Here is a 15,679-nt window from a genome sequence, read left to right as displayed (position 1 = left end):
TCAAGTCTCGGTGGTGTAATGGTACAGCTGCTACCTTTTATGGCAAAAGGTGTGAATTTGATACCAGATGTAGTGACCACAACTGGGGTGCCCAATGGGGGCGCCCTTATTCATAATAAAGTCATTTTGTTGTGTGTGAGGGAAGAGGAGGGCATAGGGAAGAGTGATCTGTCCCCGTGTTTTTTGCCACAATGATTGACGCTGCAGAAGAAGAGAATAAAATGGCAGAATTGCCTGTCAAGTCTCGGTGGTGTAATGGTACAGCTGCTACCTTTTATGGCAAAAGGTGTGAAATTGATACCAGATGTAGTGACCACAACTGGGGTGCCCAATGGGGGCACCCTTATTAATGATAACGTCATTTTGTTGTGTGTGTGTGTGTGTGGGGGGGGGGGGGGGGGGGGGCATAGGGCAGAGTGATCTGTCCCCGTGTTTTTTGCCACAATGATTGACGCTGCAGAAGAAGAGAATAAAATGGCAGAATTGCCTGTCAAGTCTCGGTGGTGTAATGGTACAGCTGCTACCTTTTGTGGCAAAAGGTGTGAATTTGATACCAGATGTAGTGACCACAACTGGGGTGCCCCCATTAATGATAACGTAATTTTGTTGTGTGTGTGTGTGGGGGGGGGGGGCATAGGGCAGAGTGATCTGTCCCCGTGTTTTTTGCCACAATGATTGACGCTGCAGAAGAAGAGAATAAAATGGCAGAATTGCCTGTCAAGTCTCGGTGGTGTAATGGTACAGCTGCTACCTTTTATGGCAAAAGGTGTGAAATTGATACCAGATGTAGTGACCACAACTGGGGTTCCCAATGGGGGTGCCCCTATTCATGATTAAGTCATTTTGTTGTGTGTGTGAGGGAAGGGGAGGGCATAGGGAAGAGTGATCTGTCACCGTGTTTTTTTTGCCACAATGATTGACGCTGCAGAAGAAGCGAATAAAATGGCAGAATTGCCTGTCAAGTCTCGGTGGTGTAATGGTACAGCTGGTACTTTTTATGGCAAAAGGTGTGAACCATACCAGATGTAGTGACCACAACTGGGGTGCCCAATGGGGGCGCCCTTATTCATGATAAAGTCATTTTGTTGTGTGTGTGTGTGGGGGGGGGTGTTTAGGACCCCAATTTGACCAGGGGCACCCCTGCTCATGTCATCTATTAGAACAGAGGCCACTGTTTGAGGATACACAGCACAGTACGGTAGTAAAAAGGCACCATTGTTTTTATAAAGCAAACCGTTTCTTTAAAGGAGGCGTCTATTTGATGCGAGACGTTTATTTGTTCATGTGAACGATGCACCCAGCCAGGCAACCCCGTCGTTTGATTTCCGTCTTGTCGTCCTTCAGTTAGATGAATGCGCACTCAGCCTCCACTCCTGAAATGACATATAAATTTAAGACGGCATCCACAGCCATAAAACGGGGTGGTGCCATATGAGCCCCATTACTGACACTGGGTTCTCGGAAAAAATATTGGGCCACAATATAAATGGTTTGTGTGGTCTGGCGTTATGTGTTTGCTTTGTGCGGGGGCCGCACACCCTCATCTCGAAAGGGGGTTGACTGTGTAATCTGACCATGCATTGTGCTATCCCATCTATCACATGCAAGATGATTAAAAAATCGTCTGTGTTTGCTCGTGAGGCAGATAAATTCTAATACGTCTCATCCTGGCAGCTAATGACACCAAAGTGCTGACGTGCAGCTTGAGATTAATGACACATTGCATCCCGCTGTTGAATGTAGCTCGCCTGACCCGAAAAAAAGATAGCCATGCATCGTGCAGCAGGAAGAGAGGAACAAGTAGAGACGATGAGGTTAGTAATGATGATGAAAAAAAAAAACACGCTATAAAGGTTTGGCAAAATGGCTAACAGTCTGCAGAATCTCTTAACGAGCCATCTCAGCACATTTTAATGAGCTGTAGATGTTGTGTGAGGAAAATGTTGCTTCTCGTCTGTGTGTGTGTGTTCCTATGCTTGAACTGCAAGACTAAACTTTAGAGGTAATTTTATAATAATATTAGGGATGGCTGCACGGCGGATGAGTGGTTAGCATGCAGGCCTCACAGCTAGGAGACACGAGTTCAATTCCATCCTCGGTTATCTCTGTGTGGAGTTTGCACGGTCTCCTCGTGCATGCGTGGGTTTACGCTGGTTTCCTCCCACATTCCAAAATCATGCTAGGTTAATTGGCGACTCCAAATTGTCCATAGGTATGAATGTGAGTGTGAATGGTTGTTTGTCTATATGTGCCCTGTGATTGGCTGGCGACCAGTCCAGGGTGTACCCCGCCTCTCGCCTGAAGACAACTGGATAAAAGTGAATTGGACTTCAGTGTAAACCAAATTTATTGACTTGTTTATAACCTGGCTGCACGGCGCAAAAAAGTGGTTAGCATGCAGGCCTCACAGCTAGGAGACACAAGTTCAATTCTATCCTTGGCTATCTCTGTGTGGAGTTTGCACGGTCTCCCCGTGCATGCGTGGGTTTACGCTGGTTTCCTCACACATTCCAAAAACATGCTAGGTTAATTGGCGACTCCAAATTGTCCATAGGTATGAATGTGAGTGTGAATGGTTGTTTGTCTATATGTGCCCTGTGATTGGCTGGCGACCAGTCCAGCGTGTACAGCTGGGCTAGGCTCCAGCACCCCCGCGGCACTCATGAGGATAAGTGTTAGAAAATGAATGAATGAATGAATGAATCAAGCATTTCATTGGTGCCTGTCAAGGTGCTGCAATGATGTCAGCTTCTCTCTAGACTCTGGACCGATATGAGGTGGAATGAACACGTTTTGGATACAGCATTTTTAAAATATTGTTTTTTTCATGATTGGGAAAAAAAGGCTGCACGGTGTTCAAGTGGTTAGCATGCAGGCCTCGCAGCTAGGATACCCGAGTTCAATTCCCAACCTCGGCCATCTCTGTGTGGAGTTTGCATGCGTGGCTTTTCTTCGGTTTCCACCCACATTCCAAAAACATGCTAGGTTAATTGGCGACTCCAAATTGTCCATAGGTATGAATGTGAGTGTGAATGGTTGTTTGTCTATATGTGCCCTGTGATTGGCTGGGGACCAACCAGTCCAGCGTCCCCGCCTCTTGCCCGAAGACAGCTCGATAGGTACTGCTGTTTTGACTAGCATTTCTTTAACTCCAGCAAGTCAAAATGTCAATGTCAGCTTTGACGTACAACAACGTATAACAGACATTTAAAAACTTTATTTACCATATTTTTTACATGGAGTATAATCAAATGAAACAAGGTATTTGTACATGTATTCAGACAGTAATCACACATCACATTGTAATACATCCATTCATCCCGGGACTGACGCATAGACAACCGACATTCACAACTAAGCAAAATAAGTTCTAAATTACAGACGTAATGAAAAAGTGAAAAGTTAGCCACTGTAAAATGTAAAAAAAAAAAACACAACACACTTTATGTTACATTTGTTAAGTGTGAGTCTTACTGCTTTGAATATGAGTCTGCTTGCTGAGACCGCAACTTCTTTTGGAATAAGTGTTGCAAAAAAAAGCCATAAAAAGCCATAAAACGTTTGATGGTCTAGGACATCATGCCTGACGGTGCTTCAGACTTGTTTTGTGCAGCTTTCAAGACTTATTTTTCCTAATGAATCTTGCTCAAATCCCAAATTGACTTCACAGATTCCGTTGTCATCAACTTCTCTGCAAATACAGCATTCTTTGCTAAAGAACTGGGGCTAAACCTCAGGCTACTATTACCATCAAATGCGAGGCATATCAGATGTGGGTTGCTGGTTCTGAACCACCTGGCTTTGAAAAAGGGGCTGTAAAAACAAGCCCAGGGTTCCCACCACACACACGATGACAAAGATCCATAGGAACATGCGATCCACCACCATGGCCACGTACTTCCAGTCCTCAATCACCTGCAAAACACATGGAAATCAAGTAAGAACTCAATCCGAGTTAATGTTATGATACAGTATATCATCATAGTCAAGTTTTATGTTCTATCCCAATGGTCGGCGACCTCCATAAAGCTGAAACCCGGACTGCTGTTGACCCTTTGACCCCTTTATCCGTTGTGTCCTTGGTTGTTTTTGGAAGCGGTCATTTCTCATTCCAGATTCCATCCTTGTATTGATTTATCAGAGAAAGCAATAGATCAACTGGAATCTGTCTTGAATTTGCTGAGTCACAGATACTACTTAAGGTTAGCAGCGTTCCGAGCTGCATGTCAGGAAGGTCAAGGATTGTGGAATCCCGGTACGCATGATCCAGTTTGTTAGGGATAGAATCGATAATGAGGGGTGGAATCTGAATGTTCAATCGGTTCTTTTCACCGATTTCAGTTCAAGAAATCCTCCGTTTAATCGACCGGTTTTACATATTAATGCATAAAAAGAATTACATAACATTTGTTTATTGCATCAAGGCTTTTTTTTCAACATTTCAACAAAATAAAACCAAAAAAATATTTTTTACTAAATTTTAAAATGGTCTGGTTGAAATTATGACCACTGTATTGTTAGGGTTTCGACTCGGTTATAATAATATGACTATAAAGCAATATTTTGAACCACAAAATGAGAAAAAATAAATAAATAAAAATAAAAATAAAAATAAAAATAAAAATAAAAATAAAAATAAAAATAAAAATAAAAATAAAAATAAAAATAAAAATAAAAATAAAAATAAAAATAAAAATAAAAATAAAAATAAAAATAAAAATAAAAATAAAAATAAAAAATACATTAAAATGAGAAAATAAATAAAACTAATTGATTTAAGAGATATGTTCTATAGCTCTCAGTAATAGCCAGGTAACAAAAGAATTCAATTTATTAATATGATTATTTTGAGATTCATTTTTACCATTTTTGGAAATTTAAATTGAGTGGTATAGTGACAAAAAAGGTCTTCATTCCCACACCAAAAGTATAAAAACCAACATTTTTATGTATGAGGAAGCCTAAGAAGGTAACCAAGACATGAGAACAAAATTTGATTGTACACCCTGGACTGGTTGCCAGCCAATCACAGGGCACATATAGACAAACAACCATTCACACTCACATTCATACCTATGGACAATTTGGAGTCGCTAATTAACCTAGCATGTTTTTGGAATGTTGGAGGAAACCGGAGTACCCGGAGAAAACCCACGCATGCACGGGGGAGAAAATGCAAACTCCACACAGAGATGACCGAGGGTGGAATTGAACCCTGGTTTCCTAGCTGTGAGGCCTGCATGCTAACCACTCGACCGCCCATTCTTTTCAATACTTTCTTAAATATGTTTACAGCAAAGTGACGCATCTGTGGTCGGTACAAAAAAAAAACAGCTTCATACGTACACTCTGGTCGTCATCATCCGCCATCATGTGCTCAGCGACAAAACGCACTCCGTTCACCGCCTCCTGGACATCATTAGCCCAGTCTGATTTGCATCTGAGATGGAGGTCCTGAGTCGAGGATAAACCACTGGGAAGACAATCGTTGGACCGCAGGTCACATTTTCTAAAACCCAAAGGAGGGATTATATTTTTGTGTCCCGGTGTGGAGAAGACAGCGTCTGAAGACAACAAGGCAGAAGAAGGTTTGGTAAAATTTGGTTTGGTTCCAACTGGGTAACCCAAGCGCACAATTGTCCTTGTTTCTCGAAGGCAGCGCTGTTGTCTTAATCTGTTGCGGCTAGTATTATTATTAGGTCGTCTCATGAAAAGTAAAGTCGGAAGTTTGACCAGAAAGACCAGCTTGACCCAAGGGGGCATGGTGTGCGTGCTTGGGGATCGGTGGTGGACGTTGAGCACGCACACGCTTGCGATGATGGAGAAGGTCACTAGCACCATGGTGAACATGAGGTACTTGCCGATCAGCGGCACATCCAGAGAAGTCGGCGGAACGATTTTCGAGATCAAAAGCAGGAAAACGGTGAGTGCCAGGAGTACGGAAATGCAAAGAGTCATCTTCTCACCGCAGTCGGACGGCAAGTAGAAGACCAGTATGGCCAGAGAAGTGATCAGAACACACGGGATGATCAAGTTGATGGTGTAGAAAAGAGGCTTCCTCTTGATGATGAAGTCATACGTGAGGTCTACATATGTTGCATCCAACGGGTTGACCGTTCGTCGGCCGGGCAGCGCCAAGATATCCCACTCTCCGCTCGGGGTGAAATCATCCATACTGGCCATGTCCGACTTTAAGATCAGGTCGATCTCGGTGTGGTCGTAGGTCCATGAACGGAACTTAAGAGTGCAGTTTTGCTGGTCGAAGGGAAAATGCTTCACTTCGATCTTGCATGCGCTTTTGTAGATGGCGGGAGGAAGCCAGTTGATGCTGCCATTGAAGAGGACGATGGCGTTCGTGAAGACCGTCACCTCGTAGGTCCCATCGGCACTGGAGGAAAACAAACAAAGAAAAGTAAGGCCTGACCTAAATATCCTGAAAAATGCTTTTATGTAGAAATCTCTGAACAAAAGACCTAAGTCTTTTTCATTCTTATATTTGGGTCCGTACAAAATTCATACGAAATTTCATCTTGTTCTACTTACTTGTTGTACAGGACAATATCAGGAAGCCAGATATGTCTGGATGGGATTCGCAGCTTGTCGATACCTTCGTACTTGGCCGGGTCCCATTTTAACCTGTAATCCACCCAGTGCTGCAAGGATGAGACGACTAAGTAAGTCTGATTCCCACATGCATTTGCACATTCCTGTCCGTCGTTATCGGCAATTGCTTAGTTTGATTCAGGTTCAAAGGTGTTTATCAAACCTACCTGAGTGAGCCAGACGTTTGTGGTCATAATCTGTTCCCTTTCATTCTGGGAATGGATAAAAATGTGGAAAAAAAAGTGGTGATCGTTTTCACCAACACACAATTTAATGAGATTTTCAAAAACACAGATAAACTCGCAAGACTGACTGTATCGATAATCATCATAATGCATAACTCCTTATTTCTAAAATCACTCCACACTCTTTATTGCTCTCTGGTTCTACCATATCTTACTTATTATGTGGAAATATGGGCTATAATAACTATAAAAGCAATCTTCATTCGCTAAATGTACTGCAAAAAAGGTCAGTAAGGATAATTCATAATGCCGCCTACAGAGAACATACTAACTCCTTATTTCTAAAATCATAAATATTTAAAATTGCTGATATAGTTCATCTTCAAACAGCTAAAATAATGCATAAGGCTAAAAATAACCAATTACCTAAAAATCCAATCCAATACTTCTCTACAAGAGAGGAGAAATATGATCTCAGGGAAGAACTACATTTGAAACACTTATATGCTAGGACTACGTTAAAAAGCCATAGCATTTCAGTATGTGGAATCAAACTATGAAATGGATTGAGTAAGGACCTCAAACAATGCACAACGATGAGCCAATTCAAGAAACAATACAAGCAGTTGATGTTTGCTAAATACAAGGATGAAGAGTCTTGAACCAGTCATGATGTGCTATATATATCACTATATTGACACTTACTATGGTACCCATTATGTCATTGGATGCTCATATCACCTTGTACTATAAAAAAATAAAACAAAATAAAACAAATAAAAACATAAAAATTAATCAAATAAATTCAAATATATACAAAAAACTATATTAGGAAAGCAGGAAGTGAACAAATGTAACAGTTACTGATTGTAAAAGTACCAGATGGAGGGGTAGGATTTAATAAGCTTTGCTTCTTCCTACTCCTTTCGGACATGTGGAACTGTGAACTGATTATGGGATGCATTCAATTGTAATCTGATGAATGTTCAAATGATATAAAACAAGTTGGAGGTTTTCCATCAAGAAGCACCTTTTTAAGGCCTTTTTAAGGTCATGCCTCAATAGGATTCAAATCAGGATATTGACAAGACCACTCCAAAGTCTTCATTTTTTTGTTCTTCAACCAATCAGAGGTGGACTTGCTTGCGTGTTTTGGATCATTGTCCTTCTGCAGAACTCAAGTTGGTTTCAGTTTGATGTCTTTGGTAGGTGCCATTTGAGTATTTTCCCAAAGGTCAAAGACGATCAAGATTTTTCTGAGAAAAAAAAACTGACAAAAAATACAAATAAAAACATAAAAATAAAAATTAATAAAATTTATTTTATTATATATATATATAAATATTTAAATTTATATTTATTAATTATTATTAATTTATATTTAAATTATTATATTAAAAAAATAAAAATAAAATTATATTAAGAAAGCACGAAGTGAACAAATGTAACAGTTACTGATTGTAAAAATACCAGATGGAGGGGTAGGATTTAATAAGCTTTGCTTCTTCCTACTCCTTTCAGACATGTGGAACTGTGAACTGATTATGTGATGCATTCAATTGTAATCTGATGCATGTTCAAATGAAATAAAACCATTACCATTACTGTAATCCCACCACACTATCTAATGTACACACCACACTGATGAGTTGCGCTAGAGACACTTGCAGCTTCACGGTGACCCTCTCTGTCCGGTTGATGGCTGGCCGTATGAGCGGATTATAGCGGTTCTTGCCCAGCAGCCAGTTCATAAGGCGCTCCTCAGAGTCGGCACCACCACAACCTGGACCCACAGATCGGTTGTTATATAAGAAGGCGATTTTTCATTGACAGACACTCTTAAGGGCGAGTGGTTAGCGCGCAGGCCCAAGTTCGATTCCACCCTCGGGCATCTCTGTGTGGAGTTTGCATGTTCTCCCCGTGCATGCGTGGGTTTTTTCCAGGTACTCCGGTTTCCTTCCACATTCCAAAAAACATGCTAGGTTAATTAGCGACTCCAAAATGTCCATAGGTATGAATGTGAGTGTGAATGGTTGTTTGTCTATATGTGCCCTGTGATTGGCTGGCCACCAATGAACACTCTTAATTGATGGTCCTGCTCTTGTATAACTGCTTCTGCGGACAGGAGAACTTTTAAAAACCCATCAGGTCTGACCTTTCGGATACAAATTACGGTTTGATGCCCGAATGACCACAGAGGCGTTAAGACTTGCAAACTTTGTAATGGTTTTCTTGTACTTCAGAATGGCGCCGTAAGTCATTAGCAGGGGCAAAGCGCTCCTGCGGTTTGCTGGTGGTTGAGGACGGAGTCTGTCTAATGGGTCAGACTCATCCTTTTTGCCTTCTGGCTGGGATGCCACCCATGGCTGCAGCATTGATAAACAGATGGCGTGTTGTTCGAGCCCACAGGAAGGCGCCGTCAACAAGCTCCCGCCGCTTGAACTTGCAATTTGACCTGCTGTGGGTGTTTTGTGGCCTAATGTGTTAGAATGTTGATTGAAAGTAAGGTCAGGCATGCTAATATGATGCTGCAGCCTTCATAAGGTCGCTATGTTCACGTTTCATGGAGAATTTTTTTTTTTCCAAGAACAATATCATGGAATACAGTACATATCTGTCATTGTGATTGCAGTATAAGTCAACAGATCGCATATAAAGCACTTTGTTAGTGGGGAATTTACAAAAAAAAAACACAAAACAAGAGGAAAAGTTGATTAACTAATTCGCTACCAAAGACGTATTGATATGTCTTTTACATTTTATTGCAGTAGAGGCGAAAAGAGGTGATGATACAACTCCACAACAAAAGAGAACATGTTTGGTGCAGTTTTAAGATGGCAGAAGTGCATTTTATAAGAACTTGCCCTGCAAACTTCCCATGCAAATGCATGCATACACTGTTCAGTTGCAAGTGTGAAAATTGTAAATAGTTCATGGTGTTATATTTGTAAAAACAAAAATTGTTGTTTATGTTGTGGAGTCGTTGTGGCGTAATATACATAGCTAAATTTGCGTCAAAGTGAAAGTTATGCTTGAAATTTATCTTTTCACAAAAAGTAATTTTTCTCCCTAATTTGTTGAGAACTGATATTTTGCTGAAACTTACTAATGTTCTACTGCGGATTACTAAGGAACGGAAAAAGGTAGAAACAAGCTATTTTGAGGAAAAATGAGTGTATAATCTTTCTTTTGGTATTATATATAATATACCTGTATAACCAAAGAACCCAATATTCTGTGTGCCTTGAAAAGTCGGTCAAAATGATCAAAAATGACCTCTACCGAGAGGATGACTTTTGAAAAATGGCTGGGATTGAATGAGTTAATTGCAGATGACGACATTTGCATCTATTTATTTTATGTCAAAGTTAAGGTAGACTTTTTTTTGGTTAAGATTTTTTTTTTTCAAAATTGTGCCATAGTTGACCCTAATGCTGTTTTGTAATGTTCTTATGTGGGCAGTGTTTATTTTTATTTTTTGGCCCAAAAAAGGCTACAAATGGCCTACGGGCGGCTGCACTTTGGACACTCTTGCCTTGGTGTAAACCAGGGGTCTAAAACGCGCCAAATCTGGCCCGCAGGACACTAGTTTGAGGCCCCCGCCTTGATATGAAAGTTTAATGTTAGTGCGGCCCGCGCAAGTTTGATATGGATGCTGTATGGTATCATGTACCCAGAAAAAATTATTACGTTTGATTAATGTTCATGTTAAAGGTTAAATAACTGTTAATAGTTATCCTCCCTATCCGTGTGGAAGTGGTAAGTTTTTGGCTATTTAAGTTGAAAGGAAATAACTTGAAGGCTACCGTTTAGGTCGCTAGCTCTCTAGTTTGCGAGTTAGCATGTGTCTCAAGACCCTGCAGTTGCGCAATATGTTGTAAATAAAAAGAGTATAAATGTGACTATAGTCGTGTTTTGTCATGTCTACAGGGCTCTAATAATGCTTTGTTCATTTTAATCTGAAAAAAATAATTTGTCTACCCACCAACTATATGTGGTTTCTTAAGTTTTTATTACTTGCTGTTTTATTATTATTATTATATTTATTTATTACTGATTGATTGATTTTCTTTATTCTTGATTTGTTTATTTATTTTTCATCTTATTTTGTGCAGAAAAATAAAAATTAAGATATTTGAGAACAGTGGAATGTTTTATCAGAGCTTTTCTTGTTGAAAATCAGAACAAAAGCAAAGTTTATTCATTTTTCTGTTTTTAATAAATGCATTTTTGGGTTTTTTTTTGGAAAACCTGATGCGGCCCAGCCTCGCCCAGACCCTAGCTCCAGTGGCCCCCAAGTAAATTGAGTTTGAGACCCCTGGTGTAAACACAAGTTTTTTACTTGAAAAACTCTTTTCACAAAATAACATGCAGGAGTTTCAAATGAAATTCATATTTAGAGGATATCACACTTAATAGCTACTTTTTTAATATTATTGTAGTCATTATAACATTATTATGCGCATAAGTGATGCATGCTTAAAATAGGTCAACCAAAGAAGACGTATAATTGAAGTGACTTACCGTGGATTAAAGTCAACATATAAGCGATGATGCAAAGAGTAGGCGTCATTTTTTTGTCACCGTGGATGTGCTCAGCGAGACGAGTGAACTGATGCAGCCTCAAAGCAGCACTCCTCTGCCCGGGCAAGCCGGAGACGAAGAGTCCCGGTGTTGAACCAGCGTGGAGCTTCTATTATTGACCCAAAAAGTAACACGCGTGGCTCCATTGGAAGGAAACTTTGCAAAAACAAACATTAAAAAAATATATTGTTTACTTTAGTGACTGTCCATTCGTTCATCCGTGCATCCGGCCAGCAGGGGGACGCTCCTCAGACGGCATGTCCGCGCATGAGGCGTCTCGGGCGGCTAGTGAGCGACAAGACCAGCCCCGTTTCTATTTAGGCTGGAGCTCTCATGTCATGTACACAATGAGTCAATTCTCATTGTTGCACAGTCAAACCTTAGGCTTAGCAAGCATCTTTTTCATGCATGCATCCACTTTGAAATCCAATAAATGCAATATTATACTTTTATAGCAACTTTTTGGACAATTAAATAGTCATAAAGTACAAAAGTTTTTGAGGTTTGTATAAAAATACATGTAGCTCTTCATTCCCCAAAAACAAAAGATAAATTGTCATGTTTTTGATATCTTTAAAAAATAATAAGAAAAGTATATAAACTATAAATATACTATAAACACAATAACAAATACAGTGTACTGTAAAGGTTGTTATTATTATAATGCAGGTATACCTTATGATGTGTCCAGAAAAAAATGTCTGCTCTTTGTTCATTCATTCATTCATTTTCTACCGCTTTTCCTCACAAGGGTCGCGGGGTGTGCTGGAGCCTATCCCACACAGAAATGGCCGAGGGTGGAATTGAACTCTAGCTGTGAGGTCTGCGTGCTAACCACTCATCCGCCGTGCAGCGTAATGGTGAGTTATTATGTCTTATTATTGCTTATCATGTTTACTATGTTAGGTAATAGGAGTGTGTAAATGTGACTATAGGGGTGCTATATCATGTCTTCAGGGCTCTAATGTAAAAAAAACTGTTTTTTAGTCAACTACAAAAATATTTATTAATAATATTCATTCATTTTCTTCCGCTTTTCCTCACGATGGTCGTGGGGGGTGCTGGAGCCTATCCCAGCTGTCTTCAGTCGAGAGGCGGGGTACACCCTGGACTGGTTGCCAGCCAATCACAGGGCACATATAGACAAACAACCATTCACACTCACATTCATACCTATGGACAATTTGGAGCAGCCAATTAACCTAGCATGTTTTTGGAATGTGGGAGGAAACCGGAGTACCCGGAGGAAACGCACGCATGCACGGGGAGAACATGCAAACCCCACACAGAAACGGCCGAGGGTGGAATTGAACTCGGGTCTCCTAGCTTTGAGGTCTGCGCGCTAACCACTCAACCGCCGTGCAGCGTAACAGTGAGTTATTATGTCTTATTAGTGCTTATCATGTTTACTATGTTAGGTAATAGGAGTGTAAAGGTGACTATAGGGGTGCTATATCATGTCTTCAGGGCTCTAGTGTAAAAAAAACATTTTTTTAGTCAACTACAAAAATATTTATTAATAATATTAATTCATTTTCTTCCTCTAACCACACGACCGCCGTGTCGCCCTGTAATATTACTAATTTTATTTAAATATAATATGAAAACACAGCATTTGTATACATTGTATATTGTTTTACATTATACAAGCATTATTACGATCAGTTTAGGTAATCGGCATTTGTTAAAACAAGCCAAAAAAAAGTGATGCCCTTGTACAATTGATGTGAATGTGATTTTTCAGGATGTATTTGCACCCACTTAAGCCTTATTATAACAACCAGTTAAATGGCACAATGTTATAGGCCAAAAGAGCTTATTTTGTGGCTCATTCAGGCGTGATCAATAAGAACTGATTTGGTTTGCACCCTGTTTTACGACCTTAAAGGATCTGAAATTGAATTGTATTTGTTTTTATTAGCTACGGTATTGCAGTATCCGGCCAGTAAAGCATTTACTGAGTACCAAATGGGACAGATTTATCATTTTGAATTCAGGCTGGGGCCTCCCTACTCACTCATTAATTGGATGATTTACCTCCGTCATGACTGTAAGCCTTATGCCATGCAACAAATCAAATCTTTGCAGATTAAAATAATATTTTAGACCACATGAAGCACCACATATTAGCTTCCTCTGCTATAGTTATCTTACAGTTAATGTAGTATTTCCAATTTTCAGAGACTTTAGTGACAATTGTCCTCATAAGGAATAATGGAAATGAAAAAGCTGTATTTGTGTACAAGCAATGTTTGGAGTACCCTTGTTGCAATCATACCTGTGTCGTCGTCCTGTACAAATGGTCCCAAAATAGACTAGGGGTACGCCTCCAGAGATAGCATCAGAGCTGTAAGAAAAAAAAAAAAGGGTAACGCCGTAATGCCTGGACAGTTTAACCACCGAGACTCGTTTCTCCCACCCTGTTGTGTTGAAAGTAATTGGTGCTGTCTCACAAGGATTTTATGTCACAGCAGATGCTGACTCTGATGCTTCTTTCTGATTGCGGGGTGCAGTGTCGAATGCAAAAATATCCTCGCTTTACTGAAGGGGTCTCAAACACGCGGCCCGCGGGCCAAATGTGGCCCGCAGGACACTAGTTTGAGGCCCCCGCCTTGATATGAAAGTTTAATGTTAGTGCGGCCCGTGCAAGTTTGATATGGATGCTGTATGGTATCATGTACCCAGAAAAAATTATTACCTTTGATTAATGTTCATGTTAAAGGTTAAATAACTGTTAATAGTTATCCTCCCTATCCGTGTGGAAGTGGTAAGTTTTTGGCTATTTAAGTTTAAAGGAAATAACTTGAAGGCTACCGTTTAGGTCGCTAGCTCTCTAGTTTGTGAGTTAGCATGTGTCTCGAGACCCTGCAGTTGCGCAATATGTTGTAAATTAGGGGTCTCAAACACGCGGCCCGCGGGCCAAATGTGGCCCGCAGGACACTAGTTCGAGGCCCCCGCCTTGATATGAAAGTTTAATGTTAGTGCGGCCCGCGCAAGTTTGATATGGATGCTGTATGGTATCATGTACCCAGAAAAAATTATTACGTTTGATTAATGTTCATGTTAAAGGTTAAATAACTGTTAATAGTTATCCTCCCTATCCGTGTGGAAGTGGTACGTTTTTGGCTATTTAAGTTTAAAGGAAATAACTTGAAGGCTGCCATTTAGGTCGCTAGCTCTCTAGTTTGCGAGTTAGCATGTGTCTCAAGACCCTGCAGTTGCGCAATATGTTGTAAATAAAAAGAGTATAAATGTGACTATAGTCACCGAGGGTCGCAGGGGGTGCTGGAGCCTATCCCAGCTGTCTTCGGGCGAGAGGCGGGGTACACCCTGGACTCGCCAATTAACCTAGCATGTTTTTGGAATGTGGGAGGAAACCGGAGTACCCAGAGAAAACCAACGCATGCACGGGGAGAACTGCGTGCTAACCACTCGACCACCGTGCAGCCTGATTTTCAAGTTTATCTTATCAAAATTTAGCTTAACGAGTATCCATGTTAGCAGTTCAGTCTCGCAAGTTCTTGCTTCTTTTTTTTGGTCATTTTGTCATTTAATGGCGAATAACGAGTTGACAGACCCGTGATGTGTGTGATGGGAGGTGAAATGGCTAATCACAGAATTGCTGCCGTCGCACTACCATGTTGCACCACGACCACCAATCACCCTCTTTCCCCCCTCAAGTGGGGGACATATATCACACGGACAGTTCATTACCTGAAGTGCTGCATGCGCTCCAGCTACTCGCAAGCTCGGCCTCATGCAAAGTTATCGATCCATGCTGTCGATCATCCAGCTCATCTGATTGGCTCCTGCTTAAAAAATTTGGACATCTCATGATTTGCACGGCGGCCTAGTGGTTAGACCTCACAGCTAGGAGACTAGGGTTCAATCCCACCCTCGGCCATCTCTGTGTGGAGTTTGCATGTTCTCCCCGTGCATGCGTGGGTTTTCTCCGGGTACTCCGGTTTTTCCTCCCACATTCCAAAAACATGCTAGGTTAATTAGCGACTCCAAATTGTCCATAGGTATGAATGTGAGTGTGAATGGTTGTTTGTCTATATGTGCCCTGTGATTGGCTGGCGACCAGTCCAGGGTGTACCCCGCCTCTTGCCCGAAGACAGCTGGGATAGGCTCCAGCATCCCCCGCGACCCTCGTGAGGAAAAAGCGGTAGAAAATGAATGAATGAATGAATGATTTGTGTGACGACATTTTGTTACCCAGCTCAGACGAGATATGCGAAAGCGAAACTTTCTTTCAAATTAAATGTAACATTTTAATTACATTTTTGTCATTTTTGTCAAAATGT

General features: G+C 40.8%; 1 protein-coding gene across 1 annotated transcript; it reads right to left on the bottom strand.

The window, feature by feature from the left end:
* Positions 1-3,195: 3,195 nt before the first annotated feature.
* On the bottom strand, positions 3,196-11,492 carry chrnb4 (cholinergic receptor, nicotinic, beta 4 (neuronal)). The gene is made up of 6 exons (XM_058088431.2): positions 11,313-11,492; positions 8,426-8,571; positions 6,771-6,815; positions 6,544-6,653; positions 5,347-6,388; positions 3,196-3,915 (listed from the first exon to the last, which is right to left on the bottom strand). The coding sequence occupies exons 1-6, from the start codon at positions 11,359-11,361 to the stop codon at positions 3,751-3,753; spliced, it is 1,557 nt and encodes a 518-aa protein (XP_057944414.2). The 5' UTR covers positions 11,362-11,492; the 3' UTR covers positions 3,196-3,750.
* Positions 11,493-15,679: the final 4,187 nt, after the last annotated feature.

The sequence above is a fragment of the Doryrhamphus excisus genome, linkage group LG13 (genome assembly GCF_037039965.1).
Source record: "Doryrhamphus excisus strain RoL-2023G ecotype Guam linkage group LG13, RoL_Dexc_Guam_v1.1, whole genome shotgun sequence".
Taxonomy (NCBI): domain Eukaryota; kingdom Metazoa; phylum Chordata; class Actinopteri; order Syngnathiformes; family Syngnathidae; genus Doryrhamphus; species Doryrhamphus excisus.
The sequence above is the reverse complement of the archived record's forward strand: the minus strand, read 5'-3'. Positions and strand labels throughout refer to the sequence as shown.

Coding starts and splice junctions, on each gene's coding strand:
- chrnb4 (XM_058088431.2), bottom strand. CDS start 11,361: ATGACGCCTACTCTTTGCATCATCGCTTATATGTTGACTTTAATCCAC. Junction 6,816..8,425: donor TAGCGCAACTCATCAGTGTG/GTGTGTACATTA, acceptor ATCCATTCCCAG/AATGAAAGGGAACAGATTAT. Junction 3,916..5,346: donor CGGATGATGACGACCAGAGT/GTACGTATGAAG, acceptor TGTGTTTTGCAG/GTGATTGAGGACTGGAAGTA.